Below are 18310 nucleotides of genomic sequence, written 5' to 3'. Positions count from 1 at the left end.
GATGCAGAAGTCTGGAAAGTTCCTGACATTAGATAAGAAGTTGACAGGATTTGCTTTCTGTCAAGGCAAGCTGATGCAGCTTGTTCTTTCTGGATCAGACTGGTTGTGTTCTCTGCCCTTTTCCTGCTCTATTTTTGGTCCTTTATTTTTCCCTTCCAAATCACTGACCATAACTGGCTTCATGCCCGAGTGCTGCTTTGGGGGAAGCAGAATTTTCCATGCTGCTTTTTTCTCAGCTGCATATGGAGAGAGCACTAGGGAGGGAGTCAGGGCTGACAGCCAGCCTAGTGCTGTGTCCAGGGAAACTGGCACAGCCACATTTAACCATCTTCTTTACACGTGGAGGTCCTTGAGCTCAGTGTTAGTTAACCATTTCAGCTAAACAATGCAGGATTACCCAGAGGGAACAGAATGCAGGAGTTACCATAGAGTTGTTATTCTGTAGTATGTTTCATAGACATTAAATGCCAGTATTGTCCTTCACTTCCACAGCCTCAGTGATGCTTACAGGCACTGGTTCATAGATTCATAGAATGGTTTGGGTTGGAAGAGCCCTTGAATATGATCTGGTTCCAACCCCCTCCCATAGGCAGGGATGCCTGCCACTAGTCCAGGTTGCTCAAGGCCTCCTCCAGCCTGGCCTTGAAGACCTGCAGGGAAGGAGCTTCCATGACCTCCCTGGGCAACTTGTTGCAGTGTCTCATCACCCTCACTGGAAAGAATGTCATCCTAATCTCCAGTCTAAATCTGCCCTCCTCAAGCTTCAATATATGCCCTCTCATACTGTTGTTAGATACACACTAAAAGCCCTTGTAAAATGTCCCTGCCCAGCTTTCTCATAGCCCTCTTCAGGTGCTGGAGCCTTCTCTTCTCCAGGCTAAACAGCCCCAACTCTCCCAGCCTGTCCCCATGGGAGAGGTTCTCCAGCCCTCTGATCATGTTCATGGCCTCCTCTGGACCTGCTCCAACAGTTCCATGTCCTTCTTGTGCTGGGGGCTCCAGAACTGGATGCAGTGCTGCAGGTGGGGTCTCACAAGAGCCGAGCAGAGGGACAGAATCTCCTCCCTGTCCTGTGCACACACTGCTTTTAATGCAGCCCAGCACATGGCTGCCTTCTGGGCTGCCAGTGACCACTGCTGGCTCATGGTGAGTTTGTCATCAACTGACACCCCCAAGTGCTTCTTGAGACTGCTCTCAAGCCACTCCTCACCCATCATCATTGCATTTAGGAGGGAGGGGCAGGGTGGGTGCATGTGTGTGGGGGGAGAGGGCTGTTTTTATAAACAGTTATTGTGGTAGGAATCTCTTGTGCAAAATTCTGGGGTTTCTTCCTAGGACAAATACTGGAATGATGTGGAAGGGCTTGCTCAGCACTGGTCTTCTGGCACAGTGAGGAAGCTCTTGACTCCCTAGTGGTTTTGGCTAGAATAGTTTTCATCCTAGTAGCTGGTATGGTGCTGTGTTTAGGATCTGTGAGCAGTGCTGATGGCACAGGGATGCTGTAGCTGTTGCTGAGCAGTTGCTGAGCACATCAGCAAGATCTCTTCTGCTTCTCATGCTACCCCACCAGCGAGTAAGCTGGGAGAGGACACAGCTGGGACAACTGACCCCAACTCACCTAAGAGTGAGTCCCATACCATATGACACTGTGCCCAGCAATAAAACCTGGAGAAGGGAGTTGTAAAGAGCTATGCTGTTTGTCTTCCCACATCACTTTGAGGCGTGGTGGAGCCCTGCTTTTGTGGGGACAGATGAACACCTGCATGCAGTGGGAAGCAGTAAATTAATTAATTTGACTTCCTTTGCCTAGCAACTTTTGCTTTACCGTTAAACTGCCTTGATCTCCACCTACCAGTTGAGACCCTTGCACTTTCACCCTTCCATGTTCTCCTCCCCAGCCTGCTGCAGGGGAATGAGGGAGTGGCTCCATGAGTCTGAGGAGCTCACAGGGGCTGAACCACAACGCTGCCCCCAGCAAGCAGGAGCCTGAAGCAGAGGCTGGGTGGAGCTGTTAATGCAGCATAATGAGCCAGCAGTGTGCCCAGGTGGCCAAGAAGGCCAATAGCATCCTGGCCTGTATCAGGAATAGTGTGGCCAGCAGGAGTAGGGAAGTCATTCTGCCCTGTGCTCAGCACTGGTTAGGCTGCACCTTGAGTGCGGTGTCCAGTTCTGGGTCACTCAGTTCAAGAATGAGTTGCTTGAACATGTCCAGACAACGAGGCTGGGGAGAAGTCTCAAGCAGAAGCTCTGTGAGGAGAGGCTGAGGGAGCTGGAGTTGCTTAGCCTGGAGAAGAGGAGGCTCAGGGGAGACCTTCTTGCTCTCTACAACTACCTGAAGGAGGTTGTAGCCAGGTGGGGGTTGGTCTCTTCTCCCAGGCAACCAGCACCAGAACAAGAGGACACAGTTTCAAGCTGTGCCAGGGGAGGTTTAGACTGGATGTTAGGAGGAAGTTCTTCCCAGAGAGAGTGATTTGCCATTGGAATGTGCTGCCCAGGGAGGGGTGTGGGGAGTCACCATCCCTGGAGGTGTTTAAGAAAAGTCTGGATGAGGCACTTAGTGCCATGGTCTAGTTGAGTAGTTAGGGTAGGTAATTGGTTGGACTTGATCCTGGAGGTCTCTTCCAACCTGGCTGATTCTGTGATCCTGCCCCAGCTAACTCCCTCCCTTCACTGGCTCTGCTCTCAGAGCAGCCCAGCCCCACCTGAAGCCAGGTGCTTCTGCGGGGCACCATATTGTTCTGCAGCACACCTGACACTGTGTGTGCAGCACCCCAGGAGAGAGCCAGGAATCAAGTGTAAGAGTAGGAAAAGGCTGTTGTGATTCGTGGGCTCTGCCAGTTTCTGAGCAAGAACTTGCCCAGCTGACATGTGCAGTGGAGCAGAAGAAAAGTCTCCTGAGTGTGAGCCCTCTGCCAGCAGCAGCTGGCACTGTGCCAACAGTAACCTTAGACGTTCTCTCTACAACAGCATGTTGTCTCATGTTCTACCCAGACCTTCAAGGAAAGAAACTTCATACCTTGCTAATCTCTGAGTCTTGATAAGCACTGGAGCTGGGATGGGGCTGGGGAGACTCTGATTTCAGAAGCCATGCCCTGTGTTTGAGCACTCTCAAGACCTGGCAAGGTAAGTGAAGGGTACCAGAATGCTGAGGGCTCAGCTCTCGGGGGTGGCAGATCAGGCCAGCAGCATACCAGGTTTAGAAGGGTGGCACTGTGGATGAAGAGGGAAAAGGACCATGTCAAGAGGGGCATGGGAAGTGACACGGCCATAGAAGTTCAACAGCAACAGATTGATCCCCTGCTCCAGCCTGGGAGATGAGGGAAAACATTTTGTTGCCCAAATGAGGAGAGCATTGACTTGATCCCCAGTGTGGGGAGCAAGGACATTACCCCACCTCCAGACCTGCAGGACAAATCCTGCTCTCCTGGGGTGATTTACAACCATCACAGGATGTTAGAGGTTGGAAGGGACCTCCAGAGATCGATGAGTCCAAATCCCCTGCCAGAGCAGTACCACAGAAACTAGCACAGGTTGCACAGGAATGCATCCAGATGGGTCTTGAAAGTGTCCAGAGAAGGAGACTCCACAGCCTCTCTGGGCAGCCTGCTCCAGTGCTCTGCGACCCTCACAGTGAGGAGGAAACTCAACCTGAGCTTGTGAAGTGCTGACATACAGGAACTTTGGTGGAACCTTGGTGGAACTTTGGTGGAACCTTGGTGGAACCTTGGTGGAACCTTGGATTCCTGTGTAATGCAGGTTGTCAGTGACATCAGACAATCACTTGTTTGACAAAACATAAAATCACAGCCATGTAGGGGCAGGAGTTCTCTCTCCCAAGGCCTAGGTAGAGCAAAGCCTCTAAGCTCTTCGCCTCCAGCCACAGGAACTGTGTTTTTGACTGAGGAAGAGTTTGAAGTCTTCAGTGCTTTAAGGGGGATTTGCAATAGGTGAACACCATTCCTCTTCTGCTGCTGTAGTGCTTTAAGGGGGATTTGCAATAGGTGAACACCATTCCTCTTCTGCTGCTCTCCCTGTTGCCTGTTGTCAAATGTGCCTGGCAGAGAATTCTGCTGCTAAACCACCGAGCAAGACGTGGAGGGAAGGGCACAGCAGGCACTTACAGGACTGAGGCACATGGTAGTGGGCAGGGAAGGAGCCAATAATGCCCTCTGCCACCTTACTGTGAGGTCCCCACACCTCCCACCTGCAGACAGAAGAAAAGAGGATACCCACTTTGGGGTCCCTGCTAAACCCTTGCCTGTGAAGCTGCTGGAAGCCCCACCGCCAGAGGCAGCTCGGTGCATTTGCTGGTGCTATGCCATAGCAGCACTTTCCATGGCTTATTAATTAACTTCCACCTACCCCCCATCCCCCCCCGGGGAACACCTAGCCACTCCCATTGTCCTCACCTGTCCCAGCCATTTATAGCAGCAACGGGATGCTAGAAATAGAGCCATGCAGATGAGAGGAGTGTCGGAGTCGACTTGCAAAGGTGACACTTCCCAGCTGGCGGCAGAGAGGCAGCATGAAAAGCCCTGCGTGCACTTCGAGGTAAGGGGAGAGGGAGGTGAAGGCTGTGTGTGGGAGCAGAACCAAAACACAGTTTGCAGGAAGGTCTGGTTCAGGTGAAGTGTTAATAGCCTCCAGAGGTCATTACAGTTTGCTCCGGGGCAGATCCGTTTCGCTGCGAATGTTTCCTTCCTGTGCTCCAAGTCCTTCGATTTGAAAGACCCTGGTCAGGGCAGCAGAGTGCTGCGCTTTCCAGATGAAGCCAAGGAACAAGAGGGCTGTCCCGAGCCTTAAAACATCTGCAACAGCACCTCCCAAGGGCAACTGAGAGGCAGTTTCCCCTCTTTCCTTCCCAGATGGGATGTGGCACAGGGCAGGTTGGAAAGATGTGGTTGAAGCCCACCGGCTGCCCTGCTGGGGCTTTTGTCTTAGAAGAACTTCGTGTCTTAGCAATCTGCTCCCAGGGACTTCCTCAAAGGGCTCCCACTCTATTTCCTTGTGCTTGGGTGACGGTAAGGTGATGTTTGAATTGTGGCTTTCTCTCTTGAACTTTGCAAACAAGCTGTCATTGGAGTGGGGTGGGGAAGAAGTAGCTGGTGGCTCTATGGTCATACCCTGTCAGTCTTGCCTGTGTGGGGCTGAATTCACACAGTCCAACTGAAATAAGAAAGACATTGAGACACTTGAATGTGTCCAGAGAAGGGCAACAAGGCTGGGGAGAGGCCTTGAGCACAAGGAGAGGCTGAGGGAGCTGGGGTTGTTTAGCCTTGAGAAGAGGAGGCTCAGGGGTGACCTCATTGCCCTCTACAACTACCTGAAAGGTGGTTGTAGACAGGAAGGGGTTGGTCTCTTCTCCCAGGCAACCAGCACCAGAACAAGAGGACACAGTCTCAAGCTGTGCCAGGGGAGGTTTAGACTCGAGGTGAGGAGAAAGTTCTTCACTGACCGAGCCGTTCGTCATTGGAATGTGCTGCCCAGGGAGGTGGTAGAGTCACTGTCCCTGGAGGTGTTCAAGGGGAGATTGGACGTGGCACTTGGTGCCATGGTCTGGTTGTGAGGTCTGTTGGGACAGGTTGGACTTGATGATCCTTGGGGTCTCTTCCAACCTTAGTTATACTGTGATACTGTGAAACACTTCTTGTGTGGAAGGAAGGAATTGCTGCAGCCGTGGTCCCGTGTGTCATGCCCTCCACGCTCGCCTCGGTGTGCCTGCTCCTTTTGCTTGTGGCTGGAGCTCTGGGTGTAAAAGGCCAGGTCTGTCTCCTGGAGTGCCGTGTGCTCACCTGGTTCACCTGCAGCCTGTGCATATAAACTCAGACAAGTGGGGCTTCTTGCCTTTTTTGAGGTGATTCTGCCCCCTGCTCTGCTCTTGTGAGAACCCCACCTGGAATCCTGCATCCAGTTATGGTGTCCCCAGCATAAGAAGGACATGGAACTGCTGGAATGAGTCCAGAGGATACCACAAAGATGATTAGAAGGCTGCAGAACCTCCCCTATGGGGACAGGCTGAGAGAGTTGAGGCTGCTCAGCCTGGAGAAGAGAATGTTCCCTGGAGACCTTAGAGCAGAACCTGAAGGAGGCTCCAGGAAAGATGGAGGGGGACTTTTAACAGGTGCCTGTAGTGACAGGAGGAAAGGGAATGTATTGAAGCTTGAGGAGAGCAGATTTAGACTGCAGATTAAGAAGAAACTCTTTCCAGTGAGGGTGGTGAAAGACTGGAACAGGTTGCTGCCCAGGGAGGTTGTGGATGCCCCCTCCCTGGAGGTGTTCAGGGCCAGGTTGGGCATAACCTTGAGCAACCTGGTCTAGTGGATGGTGTCCCTGCCCATGGCAAGGGGGTTGGAACTAGATTATCTTTAAGGTCCTTTCCAACCCAAACCATTCTATGAATCCATGAAGGGATTGAAGGCTGGGGGGTGTTTTAACCAGTGTTGGACATGGTGTCTGTTGGCACAAAGTGTACAGTTTTAGAAGTGGCTTGGTCAAAGGCTTCCAGTCTTGTGACAAAGATGCATGTGTGTGACACTAAGGGAACAGGCTTTAAGAGCAGTGCTGGCTCTCACAGGGATGTGCCAGGGCAGTGGGTGCAGAACAGGTGGTGAAACCCCATGTGCAGGTTTGCAGGACATGCTGAAGCCAGTGACAGCCTCTGTGAGTGGCTGAGCCCCTGGGGACAATGGGGACAGGATCCCCTGCAGTGATCAAGCACAGGACTTTGTTGCATGAGCCTACCAACCAGTTCCCTGTGGACCTGCACCCCCTTCTGTCATCTTCCCTGGTCTCTTTCCTTCTGCACTGCTCCCTGGGGGTCACCTCAATCCCTGCCCATGGCACCTGGCCCTGAGCACCTCCATCCCTTGCCTTGGCTGGGTGCAGTGGGGTGAATGTGGCTGCAGTACCCTCCTGTTCCCACTCCCTGCTTGTTCTGGGAGCTGGCAGGTAAATACCTTCCCATCCATCCATCCCTAGGCAGGGCAAGAAGCACCATGCCACAGGTAGTGGTGTTTGGCCCCCCTGGGACAAGAAGCCCATCGTTTCTGCACAGGGACTGGCACCTCTGTAGCCCACGTCCAGAGAAATCAGTCATTCTTGTGGGTGCATGAGTAGGTGAGGTACTGGGCCAAAGGGCAGACAGTTTAAAGTCTGTCCCAGGTGAGAAGGTCCACTGCAAGGGAGCCCTGGGTGAGGCTGTGCAGAAGGCAGGCTGGAGGAGGATCTGTGGCAGGGGGACACAGCCCTCTGCTGAAAGCAGGCTATGCAGAGTGTGTGCCAGCTGCTGTTGGACTGTTAACTGGTTTTCTGTATTGCAAAAATTTCAGCTCTGTTCAGAAAGAGAAATCAGTTTGGTGTTTCCTGGAGATCCCAATCTTCTGGAGTGTTGGGATTGCAGGAGCTGCTCAGATTTCTTGCCACAGAAGCCCTTATCCCCCTCCACACAAAGGGCTGCTTCTCTAGTGAATCAAATGGGAGCTTTGAATAGTCAATAATCTCTGAAGCCTCAGAAAGCCAAAAGAAAAGGCAGGAGGCTGGGAGAACAGCTTGGGCTCTGCCTGAAGTAGGCTGTGTCTTGCCAAAGGCCAGAATTAGGTCAGTGATTGTGGAAGCTCAGTTTCTCACTGTCCTGCCTCTAATTGCTGAGCTGCTGACACAGCTGAAGGAGTCCAAGGTGGCTGGCAGATAAAAATTCCCAAGGGCTGTATATGAGGTTTGGTGGTTAGCATTCAGGGAAGGACTAACCAGATAAAACTCTACTGAAACTCTTCTTTCTTTCCAGGCACGTTAAATGTCTCCTCATTTTCAGCCTTTCCCTAGGACTCGTCTTCCTCTCGGGATTCTTCCGCATGAAGAACAAAAATTACATGTAAGTGTGGCAGGAGCAAGGTTGCCTGACCTCACCTGCCCAGGGCAGCAAGGCTTTGACTGGGACATGAGGTTTGGGCTGCTGCTGGAGGGGCAGTAGCCCAGAGTTAGGTTCTAGAGCCACATTTGGGCAGGCAAGGGCTCAAACTAGCCGAAGCGCAGCTCTTCAGGGCAAAACCAGCCACGTGGAACATGGGGAATGAGCCTCACCTTTGGGCAGGTGAGGACCTGGAGAAGCATAAAACTGTCCAACATCTATGCCTGAGGGATGGGGCTTGTTTGGATTGGTGCCTTGCACTAGCTGCAGGTGTGGCATCAGGAGAACCTGCTGGGGTTTGGCTTTGCCAGGTCTCAGGATGGGATATGGCACTGGTGAGGCTGTTTTCCCCATCTATTGATTTCCTGCAGAATTTCCAAGAGACACGAGGAGCTGCTGCTACCTTCCATGCCTTGCCATGCCAAGACAAATGTCATGTTCCTCAAGACCCACAAGACAGCCAGCAGCACCATCCTGAACGTCATGTTCAGGTTTGCAGAGAAGTACAACCTCACTGTTGCCCTCCCAGCTGGGCAGCTCCTCCACCTGGGCTACCCAAAGAGCTTCCTGACCCAGTTTGTGGAGGAATTTCAAGCCATAGGACAAAACTACAATATCATGTGCAACCACTTGAGGTTTAACCCCTCTGAGGTAAGGAAGAGCCACGATACCTGCAGAGAAACCTGGCTTGAGCAAGCAGTGCCTCCAGACTGAAAGCCTTTCTTCTTCCTCCCCACAAACAGGTACAAAAGGTGATGCCAGCAAACACCTTCTACTTCTCCATCCTGAGGAACCCCATTGCCTTGCTGGAGTCTTCCTATGCCTACTACAAGGACAGTGTCCCTGCCTTCAGGTTCTCCAAGGACGTGAACGAGTACCTGGCGTCGCCTATGAAGTATTACCACTGGGGGGATACCAAGAGAAATATCTATGCCAGAAACATCATGTGGTTTGACTTTGGCTATGACAACAATGCTGGGGACAGTAAAAGGTACATCCAGGCAATCCTGAACGAGATTGAACAGAATTTCCACCTGATCCTGATAGCAGAGTACTTTGACGAGTCCATGATCCTCCTGAAGCGTGCTTTGTGCTGGGATCTCGATGATGTGCTTTACTTCAAGCTCAACTCCAGAAGCCAGGACACCGTCCAGACCTTGACTCCAGAAAGTGAGGAGCAGATAAAAACGTGGTGCTCACTGGACTGGGAGCTCTACCTGCACTTCAACCACACCTTCTGGAGGACAATTGAGAAGACCATAGGACTCAAGGATCTGGAGGAGGAGGTGAATCACCTGCGAACGAGACAGAAGGAGCTGATGAGGACATGTCTCTCAGACCAGGAGGCAGTAGGGAAAGATCACATCAAGAACAAAGCTCTCCTGCCTTTCCAGTCAGGGACTGCAAATATCCTTGGGTACAACCTCAGGCAAGACTTAGAGAACAGGACTCTGAGAACCTGCCAGAAAATGATTATGCCAGAGCTCCAGTACACATCCTATCTTTATTCCGTTCAACACCCACACAAGGAGAGGAAACAGGGCTTTCCCTGGCAGTGGAGCAGTTTCCAGGAGAAGATGCAGCTCCCACCTCCCAACTAGGACACATGACAACCCACTGTGGTTTCCCACCCCTTTTCATCACCCCATATCTGGCATGGCACCAACCCACAGGGCTCTTGCACATGAGGGGAAGGTGGGGGAGCCTTTGTTTGGGGCCACTGAGCTGGTGGTGGGTCCCTTTTTGGGGACCTTGGGCCAAAGGCTCTGCATTGGCTGGATACTACATGATCCCACCTCCCTGCTCCCTGGCAGAGGGACATCTCGCTGCTGCTAAGCACTGGGCAGACTTTCAGCTGGCTTAGACCTTCCTGCCTCTTAATCATTAATCACAGGCTTAATCATTCTGCTTGCGTTCAGCTTAATTTCACAGCCCTTGCTGCGCCCAGGCTGGTCACAGCGCACAGAGCAAGTCCTGATCTGCAGCAGTTAGGGGAAAACAGGGGAGAGGGAAGGCACAAGGAGAGTGCAATGAGGGACACAACACTGGGAGGCCTAGGAGAGATGCTGGATCTCTCTCCAGCAGCATCCCCGCTCAGCAAAGCCTAACCACCGTACAATGGTGGCTGCTTCTCAGATGGGTGTCCTGAGCATCGTGTCCAAAGCTGGGCTCACTGGTGGCAGCCTCTCCCCACATGAGATTCATAGAATGGTTTGGGTTGGAAGGGACCTTAAAGTTCTAAGCCCCCTGCCATGGGGAGGGACATGTCCCTCTCATGTGTGTCATGAGCTGCAGGTGGCCTCTGCACCACTTGGGATAGCTTGTGCTCTCCTGGGAGAGGCTGTTCTGTGGTTTCACACCTATCTTTTAGGGCAAAGGTCCCTAGTCCCTTGAACTCAGCATCCCTGAAGCCCTTGATGAGCAGAGGCTTCCTTGGGCAGCCCCCTCCTTGCTCTGTTGACCAAAACTTCCAACACAGGTTAGGAGAGAGTGGAAGGAAGCGTGGCTGCAGCCAGCTTGGAGCATGACCTTGTTATTGAAGGTGATTAAACCTGCCTCGGAGGTCTTTGCTAGTTAACCAGCTCCCTCCTGGTGCTAGGAAAGTTCATCAGAAGGAGAGCAGCACCAAGCTGCAATGGCTTTGGTATCACTGCTGTTAATAATTGTCCACTGCCAGTTTTGGGTGCACCTAGTGCACCACTGGTGATGGTATTCCACTATAGCAAACATCTCCTGCTTGTGCTGGTCAAGGTGGCAGCAGGGATGAAGATGGCATGACTGGCATGATGGATCCAGGGCCTCTTGGCTTGCAGCTTGCCCTCGTGGATGTAGCTCTCTGGTCAGAAGCTCAGCCTGGGAAGCAGAACAGAGGCTGTCAGAGGGAAGCAGAGAGAGAAGCAGAGCTGGAATTGTGCTTGGCTGCTTTGAAACCCTCAGCCAAGGACACCAGCTGAGGCAAGGGTTAACCTGCTGCAGTGCAACCCATGTGATGTGCAGCAGGAGATTAACAGCACCTTCAGGGTTCTCTGCTCCACCAGCCCCAGCTAAAATTAACCAGGCTTAGGGATCATTTGTAACCAGCAGGGTTGTGGAGACAGCAACTGCATTCTGGACAATCCCTGAGGGCCTTACTGGTCAGTTCTGCTGCCTGAGCTTGAGCTTTCACCTTCGAGTGTCTGCTCTGTGACCAGCCCTGTACTCAAGCCCTTTTATCAAGGCTGGTGCCGATGGGATGAATAGAAGCATAACAAGACCTCCTTAGAAGCTGAGCTGTGTGCAAGTGGGTCCTGAGCATTCTGGGAACCTCTAGACCACAGCCCATGGGCTCATGAACTCATGTCTGGGGTGGACCATGGATTGCAGCACCTATATAGGGAGGACTGGCCTCTCCCAGCCTGCTGGAGGAGGGAAACTGAGGCAGGAGATGCAAATCCCTCCCCCCAGGTCCCTTTGCATCCTCTGCCTGGGCTGCCAGCAGTGCCTTTGTGCCACCCTGGCACTGTAGGATCGTCTGCTACTGCTGACTCAGGGTTTTTTCCCGGCCGCGGCCCCTGCGGGGGCCCTGTGACCCATCTTCGTGGGGACCCTACAAGGGGAGGGTGGCAGTGGAGCGGCGAGTGACGGGCGCTGCAGAAAGCTGGCAGCTGCAGGAGCCGGCACTACCCTGTATGGTGGGGGACGGAGGGGACACCCCCGGCTGAGCAGAACCCGGTGAGTGCCTTTGCTTTCTCCGCGGGGTGTTTGAGAAGCAAAAGCTCCTCAATACAAGGCGGGGGAAAGTTGCCCTCAGCTGCTCCAGCTGTGCCCTGGGACTGGGATGCATGTATCCTCCTTTGGGCAGTACTCTGGGTCACGTAACCTGGGAACAGCAGCACTCCTGCCGTCCCTAAGGGAAGCTGCTCAGGGACCCCTGTGGTTTGTGCTGTACTCCCCAGGTTTCCCGGGCAGGGCAGTGCGAAGCAGGGTGCTGGCCGAGTTGCTGTGCTGGAGGCACCAGAAATGCCGGACAAGCCACCCCTGACCCCTTGGTGAGGAGCCTGGGCTGGCCCCGGAGTTTTGGCCATGTGGAGATGAGTTCCCTCTTGAAGATGGGATTGGGGAACCTCGGATCTCACGCTGCTCTTTGCTGACTGCTCTCGATTTCCCAAAACTCCTTTTGAAGAACATCTTGAAGATCAAGTTAATTTTATTTCGTTTTATTCCAGGATAGCCCAAGTCAGCCTCTTCGTGTTACCCAGTCCTGTCCCGCCTCCGAGCGCCGGTGACTTGCACACGTTCAGTGTTTCTCAGCCCCGACCCTGCCATCCAGCCTGTGGCGCTCCTGTGGGTGTTCCCCAGACCCAAACCCACCAAGTTAAGCCCCAAACCCCTCCGAGGACGACCCAGCTCCCAGACTGCTCCCCAAGCCGTGCCCAGCGGCTGGTTCCCCTCACTTCATCAACCCGCTCAGCCGGGGCTGCATCTTTCTGCTCCCAGTGTCATGAGTTCCCGGCACTTCCCTGCCCGCACCGTGCTCTTTGAGAAGGAATCCAACGGCGTCACCTACCGTGTGCCGGCCCTGCTCTACCTGCCCTGCGTGGGCAAGCTGCTGGCTTTCGCCGAGGAGCGCCTGAGCCCCGATGACGCCCACGCCAACCTGCTGGTGCTGCGCCGCGGCACCATCTACGGGAGCTACGTGGAGGTGGGACAGGAGATGCACCTGGGCTTGGAGACACATGCTGGGCTGGGGGCACGGGGACAACTGGGTGATTATCCCCCGGCAGTATGTGGAGATGAGACAGGGGATGCACCTGGGCTTGGGGGGAACATCTGGGTCATTATCCCAGAGGTGGGACAGGGGGTGCACCTAGGTTTGGGGGGGGCATGCTGGGCTGGGGAGCAGGGTGATTATCCCCCACTGCTGTTGCATGGCACAACCAAGCTCCTGGAGGCACCTGGGTGGGATGGGGAGATTGGGTTGGGTGATGTGGGGTGGTCCTCACTCCTCTCTGTCCTCTCCCCCCTCTCCCCGGGCAGTGGGAAGACATGCGCGTGCTGGAGACGGCGACGCTGCAGCACCACCGGTCGATGAACCCCTGCCCGCTCTATGATGAGTTCACGGGCACCCTCTTCCTCTTCTTCATCACGGTGCTGGGCAGGACTCCAGAAGCCTACCAGATTGTCACTGGCCAAAACGTCACCCGCCTCTGCTGTGTCACCAGCGTCGACCAGGGCCTGAGCTGGAGCGCAGCTACGGACCTGACGCAGCAGGTCATTGGCAGGGCCATCAAAGGTAGCCCACCAGAGAGGGGCAAGGAGGGGGGATGACAGCCAGAAAGAGGGTGACTGCGCATTTCGGCCTCCTGCTGCCACTTGTGGTGTGGCTGGAGCCAGCCTCAGGGCTGGAAGCCCACAGGCAGCAGAAAGAGGGGGTGGCTGAGGCCCTCAAGCAGAAGGGAGAGGGGACGGAGGGAGTATTTCTTTGGCTTGTGTGGGGGGAGAGAAGATGGAGAAGCCATAGCTATGGGTAGGACCATGCATGAGGACAACCAGGCAGCACCGGGCACCTGACTGGATTAGGCTGGGGGGGAAGCCTTGGGTACTTTTCCACATGGGGCATGTCAGGGGCTCCAGGGAGGCTACTCTTCACCCCCATCTCATCTCCACTCCCCAGACTGGGCGACATTTGCGCTGGGCCCCGGCCACGGGATACAGCTGCGGTCAGGCCGGCTGCTCGTGCCCGCCTACAGCTATCACATCGACTGCAAGGAGTGCTTTGGACAGCTCTGCAAGACCACCCCTCACTCCTTTGCCTTCTACAGCGACGACCACGGCCGGGGCTGGCGCTTTGGGGAGTTCATCCCCAACCTGCAGACAGGGGAGTGCCAGCTGGTCTCAGTGGATGAGGAGGATGGCTCCAACATCCTCTACTGCAACGCCCGCAGCCCCTTGGGCTTCAGGGTCCAGGCGCTCAGCACAGACGATGGAGCTGTCTTCCATGGGGGGCAGCTGGTCCAGCGGCTGGTCGAGCCCCCCCATGGCTGCCATGGCAGCGTCATTGGATTTCCTGCACCCATTGTCTATGTCCCCAGCACGCCCCAGGTCCCCACAATGCCCCTCCAAGGCTCAGCTCACCTGCTGCTCCCTGGGAGGCTCCCAGGGTTTCGGTCCCCACCTGCCCCACAGGCAGAAGGCAAGGAGCTGCCCACTGTGGCCACTGGCAGCCACCAGGAGCCAGCTGAGCCCAAGGAGGGCTGTCCTACCCCGAGGCATCACAGCTATGTCCACGGCCTCACCTCAGTCCAAGGGGACCCTGTGGTGCCCCCCAGCCCCATGGGCCCCTTCTTCCAAGCACCAACATGGGTCCTCTACTCCCACCCCACAAGCTCTATGTCACGGGTCAATATGGGGATTCACCTGAGCACCTTCCCCAGGGATGCGGAGAGCTGGACCGAGCCATGGGTCATCTATGAGGGCCCAAGTGCCTACTCAGACCTGGCCTACATGGAGCTGCCCTGCAGCCAGGCCTCCATCGCAGGTGCCCCAGCCATCGCTTTCGCCTGCCTCTACGAGAATGGGACGCGGTCGCCCTATGAGCAGATCTCCTTCAGCATGTTCACGCTGCACGACGTGCTCCAGAACATCCCCCTGACTGCCGCTGCTCCCCGCAAGGACACCGGCCCCCCGCGCCGCAGGAAGTGGGGGCGAAGATGCTGCCTCATCTCCTAGCGAACCCCAAGTCACCTCTCCCCTGTTCCCCAGCACCAGAGCCCCGGGCACCAACCCCTCTGCTGCGCCAGGATGCTCACAGCCTGGGGTCGTGACTGTGGCTGGAACAGCCACGCCATGAAGGTGGCATACCCTGCTGGCCTCAAACAGGGCTTGAGATCATTTTTAGTGCTGGTTTCTTGGTATAGAGTTGGTTGAGTATGGAGGCTCGTGCCAGCCCCAGGCCACTTTCTGTGCACAGGAGCTGTGCCATCAAATACAGCGTGAGGGCAACAGCAGCCACGCTGAGGAGAAGGCAGCTGGGGGCACTCTGAGCCACCCATGTGTGGCAGGGACTGAGCTGGGGGCACATGATGCTCTGGCTGTACCAGACCTGGTACTGCCACCATGCTCCCTTGGTCATCAGTACTTATGCTCCTTTTTTTTTAATTGCTCCTTTTTAATGATCCTGCTCAGGCCAGTTCCTCCTCCTCCCAGCAGACTCTCCAAAACCATTGTGCTGGTTTTGGCTGGGGTGGTGTTTGTCTTCTTCACCGCATCCAGCCTGGGGCTGTGGTTTGCATTTGTGCCGGGAATGATGCTGGTAGTGCCAGGATGCTTTTGTTATTGCTGTGCTGTGTTATTGGCTGCACAGCATCAAGGCCTTCTCTGCTCCTCACACCCCCTGTCAGTGAGCTGCCTGGGCATGCACAAAGGTTTGGGAGCAGACACAGCTGGGACAGCTGACCCCAGCTGACCCAAGAGGTATCCCAGACCAGAAGACATCAGCCTCAGCAAGGACCTGTGGGGGAGACTGGGGAAGGAGGAGGTGTTGCTGCTTGGGGCCTGGCTGGGGGTCGATGGGTTGAGGGGTGAGCAGGTGTTAGCATTTGTGTCCCTTGTCTTTCTGGAGTTCCACTTCCATCTCTTTGTTATTTTCCCTTTCCTTACTTTTTTTATTAGTCCATTAAGACTTTATTTCAGTTATTAAACTGTTCTCATCTCATCCCATGAGTGCTCTCACTTTTCCCCTCCCCTCCTCTTCCCCCATCCTGCTGGGCAGAGGGGTGAGTGAGCAGCTGTGTGGTGCTCGGTTGCAGGCTGAGGTTCAACCAAACTGTCCCCCAGTAGTCACCTGGCTAATTGCTTTGGCTTTGAAGGCTACTGTGGACATTGCTGCTTTCCCCTGAACCTTCTCAGCTTTGGGGCAAACGTCCTCCCAGCACAGGCAGGTGGGGTCTGTACACACTAAGGGTTTGGGAGATGAGAGCACAAGGCATGGGTGTTCTGAAGCCAGTGACACCCTCTGCACCTGCAGCAGCAGTGGTGCAGTAGGGCTCTGGGCTGGTGGGGCTGCTCCTAGCATTTGCTGCAAGCCTAGGTGGGGGTGGGGGGGTGGGGTGCGCAGGGTGAACTCTGCAAGGGCTACACCTCTGTTCCAGCACTGCCTACCCCAACATGACTCCATCCAACTCCCCCAGCAGCAGCTGGAGCCCAGCTCAGATCCTCTGGGCTCCTTTGCTTCTCCTGCCCCATGCAGGAGACAAAGGCCAGTGCCAGCTGCCCTGGATACAGACTGTGAAACGAGCACGTTCCTGCTCCAGCTCTTGTCTCTGCAGACACCATCCTGTCACATTTGGCACTCACGTGGGTGGAGGCTGATCAGGAAGTGGCTAAGGAAGCCACTGGGCTCATTCTGGGATGCCATGAGCCAGGTCTTCACATCCATTGCTCGCTGATCTGGTTCCCAACCCCAGGCAGGACCAACAACCTCCACTCCATGAAGTCGGAAGAGGTATTGCCCAAGCAGAGGGCTCTGCCTGGGGACAGCTCTTGGCACACCAACCCCACACAGGTTGCTCCAACGTCTCCTGGGGGCTGGGATGACTGTCCCCATCAGGGCACTCTGTCCCTCTTGCCTGAGGCTCTTACACTGGGCTGGCATCACTGTACCTCCACCGCAGCATTTGCCACCCAGGAAGGGACACTGAGGGATACCTCCTGCAGGTGCCAGGCTCCTGGCACCATCACAGCTCCCTACTTCTTCTCACAAAAGCCACAGAGGCACCCAAGGCAGCCATTGAGGATCTGAAGAGAGGCCAGCACCATCTCAGCAGCACTGATGAGCAGCAGGAGGGAGAAGAGAACAGTGTTCCAGATCACAATGCCCTCTGGCTCTAGGCAGATGTTCCAGGTGTGACGATTGTGCAGGTAGTTCTCTGTCCTGCATGATGGGGAGAGGAGGTGATGCAAGATGCTGCCCTGTCAGGAATGTCCTCACTTTCTGCCATGGAGATGCAAGGACAAATGAGGCCAGCAGGCTCACAGGGATGGGAAACAGCACAGAGAAAGCCATGCAGAGTGAGGACCTCTTTAGCTATCACCACCATAAGGAACACATACATCATTAGCAATAAACTGATGAGGTGACTCACCCCTGCTGCCTCACCTGAGGTCAGGCACCTGGCCAACAGCATCCAGGAAGGGGTAACCCCAGAGGGTATCATTCCCACCGCCATGTGTGGAGGCATTGTAGAAGCAGAGAGGTCCATTGGTCAAACCCACCCCGGAAAGGACGAAGCAGGCAGCAGCACCCAGGAGTGCCAGCTTGGAGAGCACAGCTGAGATGAAAGCCTGTGGGCAATAGCCAGGGAGAGGAGTAGAGGGAGACCAAAAGTTAGGTGGGCTCTAAAATGTGGCAGTGTTGGTTAAGAGTTAGGTAAGAGGACAGAGGTTGGCAAGAGGGCAGGATCCCTCCTCCCCTTCACCCCAAGTGTCTCCAGCCCTGGGGAGCTGGGGATGAGGATGGAGCCATCGCTGGGTTGTTTTGAGTTGGGCAGAAGTGGGGAGAGACGGGAGACAGGCAAGGAGATGCCATATTGAGCATGCTGGGCCAGAGCCTGTGTGGGCATGCACAGGAAGCCCTGTGCCCTGCAGGGGTGGCACCATGCATCATCCCACCATGGGAGAGGGGGATCCAAGCTGTGCGCCACGGGAGAGGCAGCGCTCTGCCATAACCCAGCACGGGAGAGAGGCCACCCAGCACGTCCCACCGCAGAGCCATGGGACAGGTGGCACTCTGCCATGTCCCACCAGGCACTGCTGGGAACTGCTTGGGCACAGGGGTGCCAGCCCCGCCTTACGTTGCGCCGAGTGCCGCAGTCGGAGCAGCTGGCGCACTGCCAGCCCACCGCCGTGATGTGGGTCGCTGCCAGCAGCACCTGTGGGAGGGAGAGAGCAGCCGGTGGGCGAAGGGGAGCCTCCTGCCGCACCCCTTTGTGCTCGTTCACAGACACGGGAGGCAGGAAGCGAGCTGCGGTGCACTCACGGTGATGCCGCCGCCCCAGACGCCCGGCACGGCCTTGGCGTGCTTGCTGATGTGCCCTTCCAGCAGGTACTGCGGGGCCCCGCCGGGGAAGAGCAGGAGGACGTTGGCTGCCACGGAGAGCGCTCCCAGCACCAGCAGGCAGGGCCCCACGATCCGGCTGCACTTCCTCACGCACATGGCCACCCTTCGTGGGGATGGGGAGGAAGAGGAGGAGGTGAGAAGGCTGCCTTCGGGCCCACGGTGCCCCACAGTCCCCCATATCAAGCCTGTCCCGCAGCCAGGCTTGGACGAGAGTTGCTGGTTCATGCTTTTGGGTCCCAGCCTACCCCAGTTTCCAATGGAAACTGAGTTTGCCCAAGTCATCTGCTGCTGACAACCACAGAAAACAT

General features: G+C 55.4%; 3 protein-coding genes across 3 annotated transcripts; 2 read left to right on the top strand and 1 right to left on the bottom strand.

The window, feature by feature from the left end:
• The first annotated feature begins 4455 nt into the window (after window positions 1-4455).
• On the top strand, window positions 4456-9965 carry GAL3ST2 (galactose-3-O-sulfotransferase 2). The gene is made up of 5 exons (XM_054166551.1): window positions 4456-4551; window positions 7117-7121; window positions 7784-7870; window positions 8278-8557; window positions 8650-9965. Exons 1-5 carry the CDS (start codon window positions 4456-4458, stop codon window positions 9505-9507), a joined length of 1326 nt encoding a protein of 441 aa, XP_054022526.1. The 3' UTR covers window positions 9508-9965.
• A 2166-nt stretch (window positions 9966-12131) lies between these two features.
• NEU4 (neuraminidase 4) lies at window positions 12132-14614 on the top strand. The gene is made up of 3 exons (XM_009899470.2): window positions 12132-12587; window positions 12923-13178; window positions 13560-14614. Exons 1-3 carry the CDS (start codon window positions 12387-12389, stop codon window positions 14612-14614), a joined length of 1512 nt encoding a protein of 503 aa, XP_009897772.2. The 5' UTR covers window positions 12132-12386.
• Window positions 14615-16545: 1931 nt separating this feature from the next.
• TM4SF19 (transmembrane 4 L six family member 19) lies at window positions 16546-18098 on the bottom strand. Its single transcript, XM_054166880.1, has 4 exons — window positions 17922-18098; window positions 17737-17814; window positions 17043-17227; window positions 16546-16817 (listed from the first exon to the last, which is right to left on the bottom strand). The coding sequence occupies exons 1-4, from the start codon at window positions 18096-18098 to the stop codon at window positions 16631-16633; spliced, it is 627 nt and encodes a 208-aa protein (XP_054022855.1). The 3' UTR covers window positions 16546-16630.
• Between the last annotated feature and the right edge of the window lie 212 nt (window positions 18099-18310).

This window comes from Dryobates pubescens, chromosome 13 (assembly GCF_014839835.1).
Source record: "Dryobates pubescens isolate bDryPub1 chromosome 13, bDryPub1.pri, whole genome shotgun sequence".
Lineage (NCBI taxonomy): Eukaryota > Metazoa > Chordata > Aves > Piciformes > Picidae > Dryobates > Dryobates pubescens.
The sequence above is the reverse complement of the archived record's forward strand: the minus strand, read 5'-3'. Positions and strand labels throughout refer to the sequence as shown.

Bases quoted from the DNA above. Each gene is read 5' to 3' on its own strand.
- NEU4 (XM_009899470.2), top strand. From the start codon at position 12,387: ATGAGTTCCCGGCACTTCCCTGCCCGCACCGTGCTCTTTGAGAAGGAA. The intron at 12,588-12,922 runs GTGGGACAGGAG...CTCCCCGGGCAG, and splicing joins TCTACGGGAGCTACGTGGAG to TGGGAAGACATGCGCGTGCT. The intron at 13,179-13,559 runs GTAGCCCACCAG...TCCACTCCCCAG, and splicing joins CATTGGCAGGGCCATCAAAG to ACTGGGCGACATTTGCGCTG.
- TM4SF19 (XM_054166880.1), bottom strand. From the start codon at position 18,098: ATGTGCGTGAGGAAGTGCAGCCGGATCGTGGGGCCCTGCCTGCTGGTG. The intron at 17,815-17,921 runs GTGAGTGCACCG...TCCCTCCCACAG, and splicing joins TCTGGGGCGGCGGCATCACC to GTGCTGCTGGCAGCGACCCA. The intron at 17,228-17,736 runs GTAAGGCGGGGC...TATTGCCCACAG, and splicing joins ACTGCGGCACTCGGCGCAAC to GCTTTCATCTCAGCTGTGCT.
- GAL3ST2 (XM_054166551.1), top strand. From the start codon at position 4,456: ATGCAGATGAGAGGAGTGTCGGAGTCGACTTGCAAAGGTGACACTTCC. The intron at 7,871-8,277 runs GTAAGTGTGGCA...GATTTCCTGCAG, and splicing joins ATGAAGAACAAAAATTACAT to AATTTCCAAGAGACACGAGG. The intron at 8,558-8,649 runs GTAAGGAAGAGC...CCCCACAAACAG, and splicing joins TGAGGTTTAACCCCTCTGAG to GTACAAAAGGTGATGCCAGC.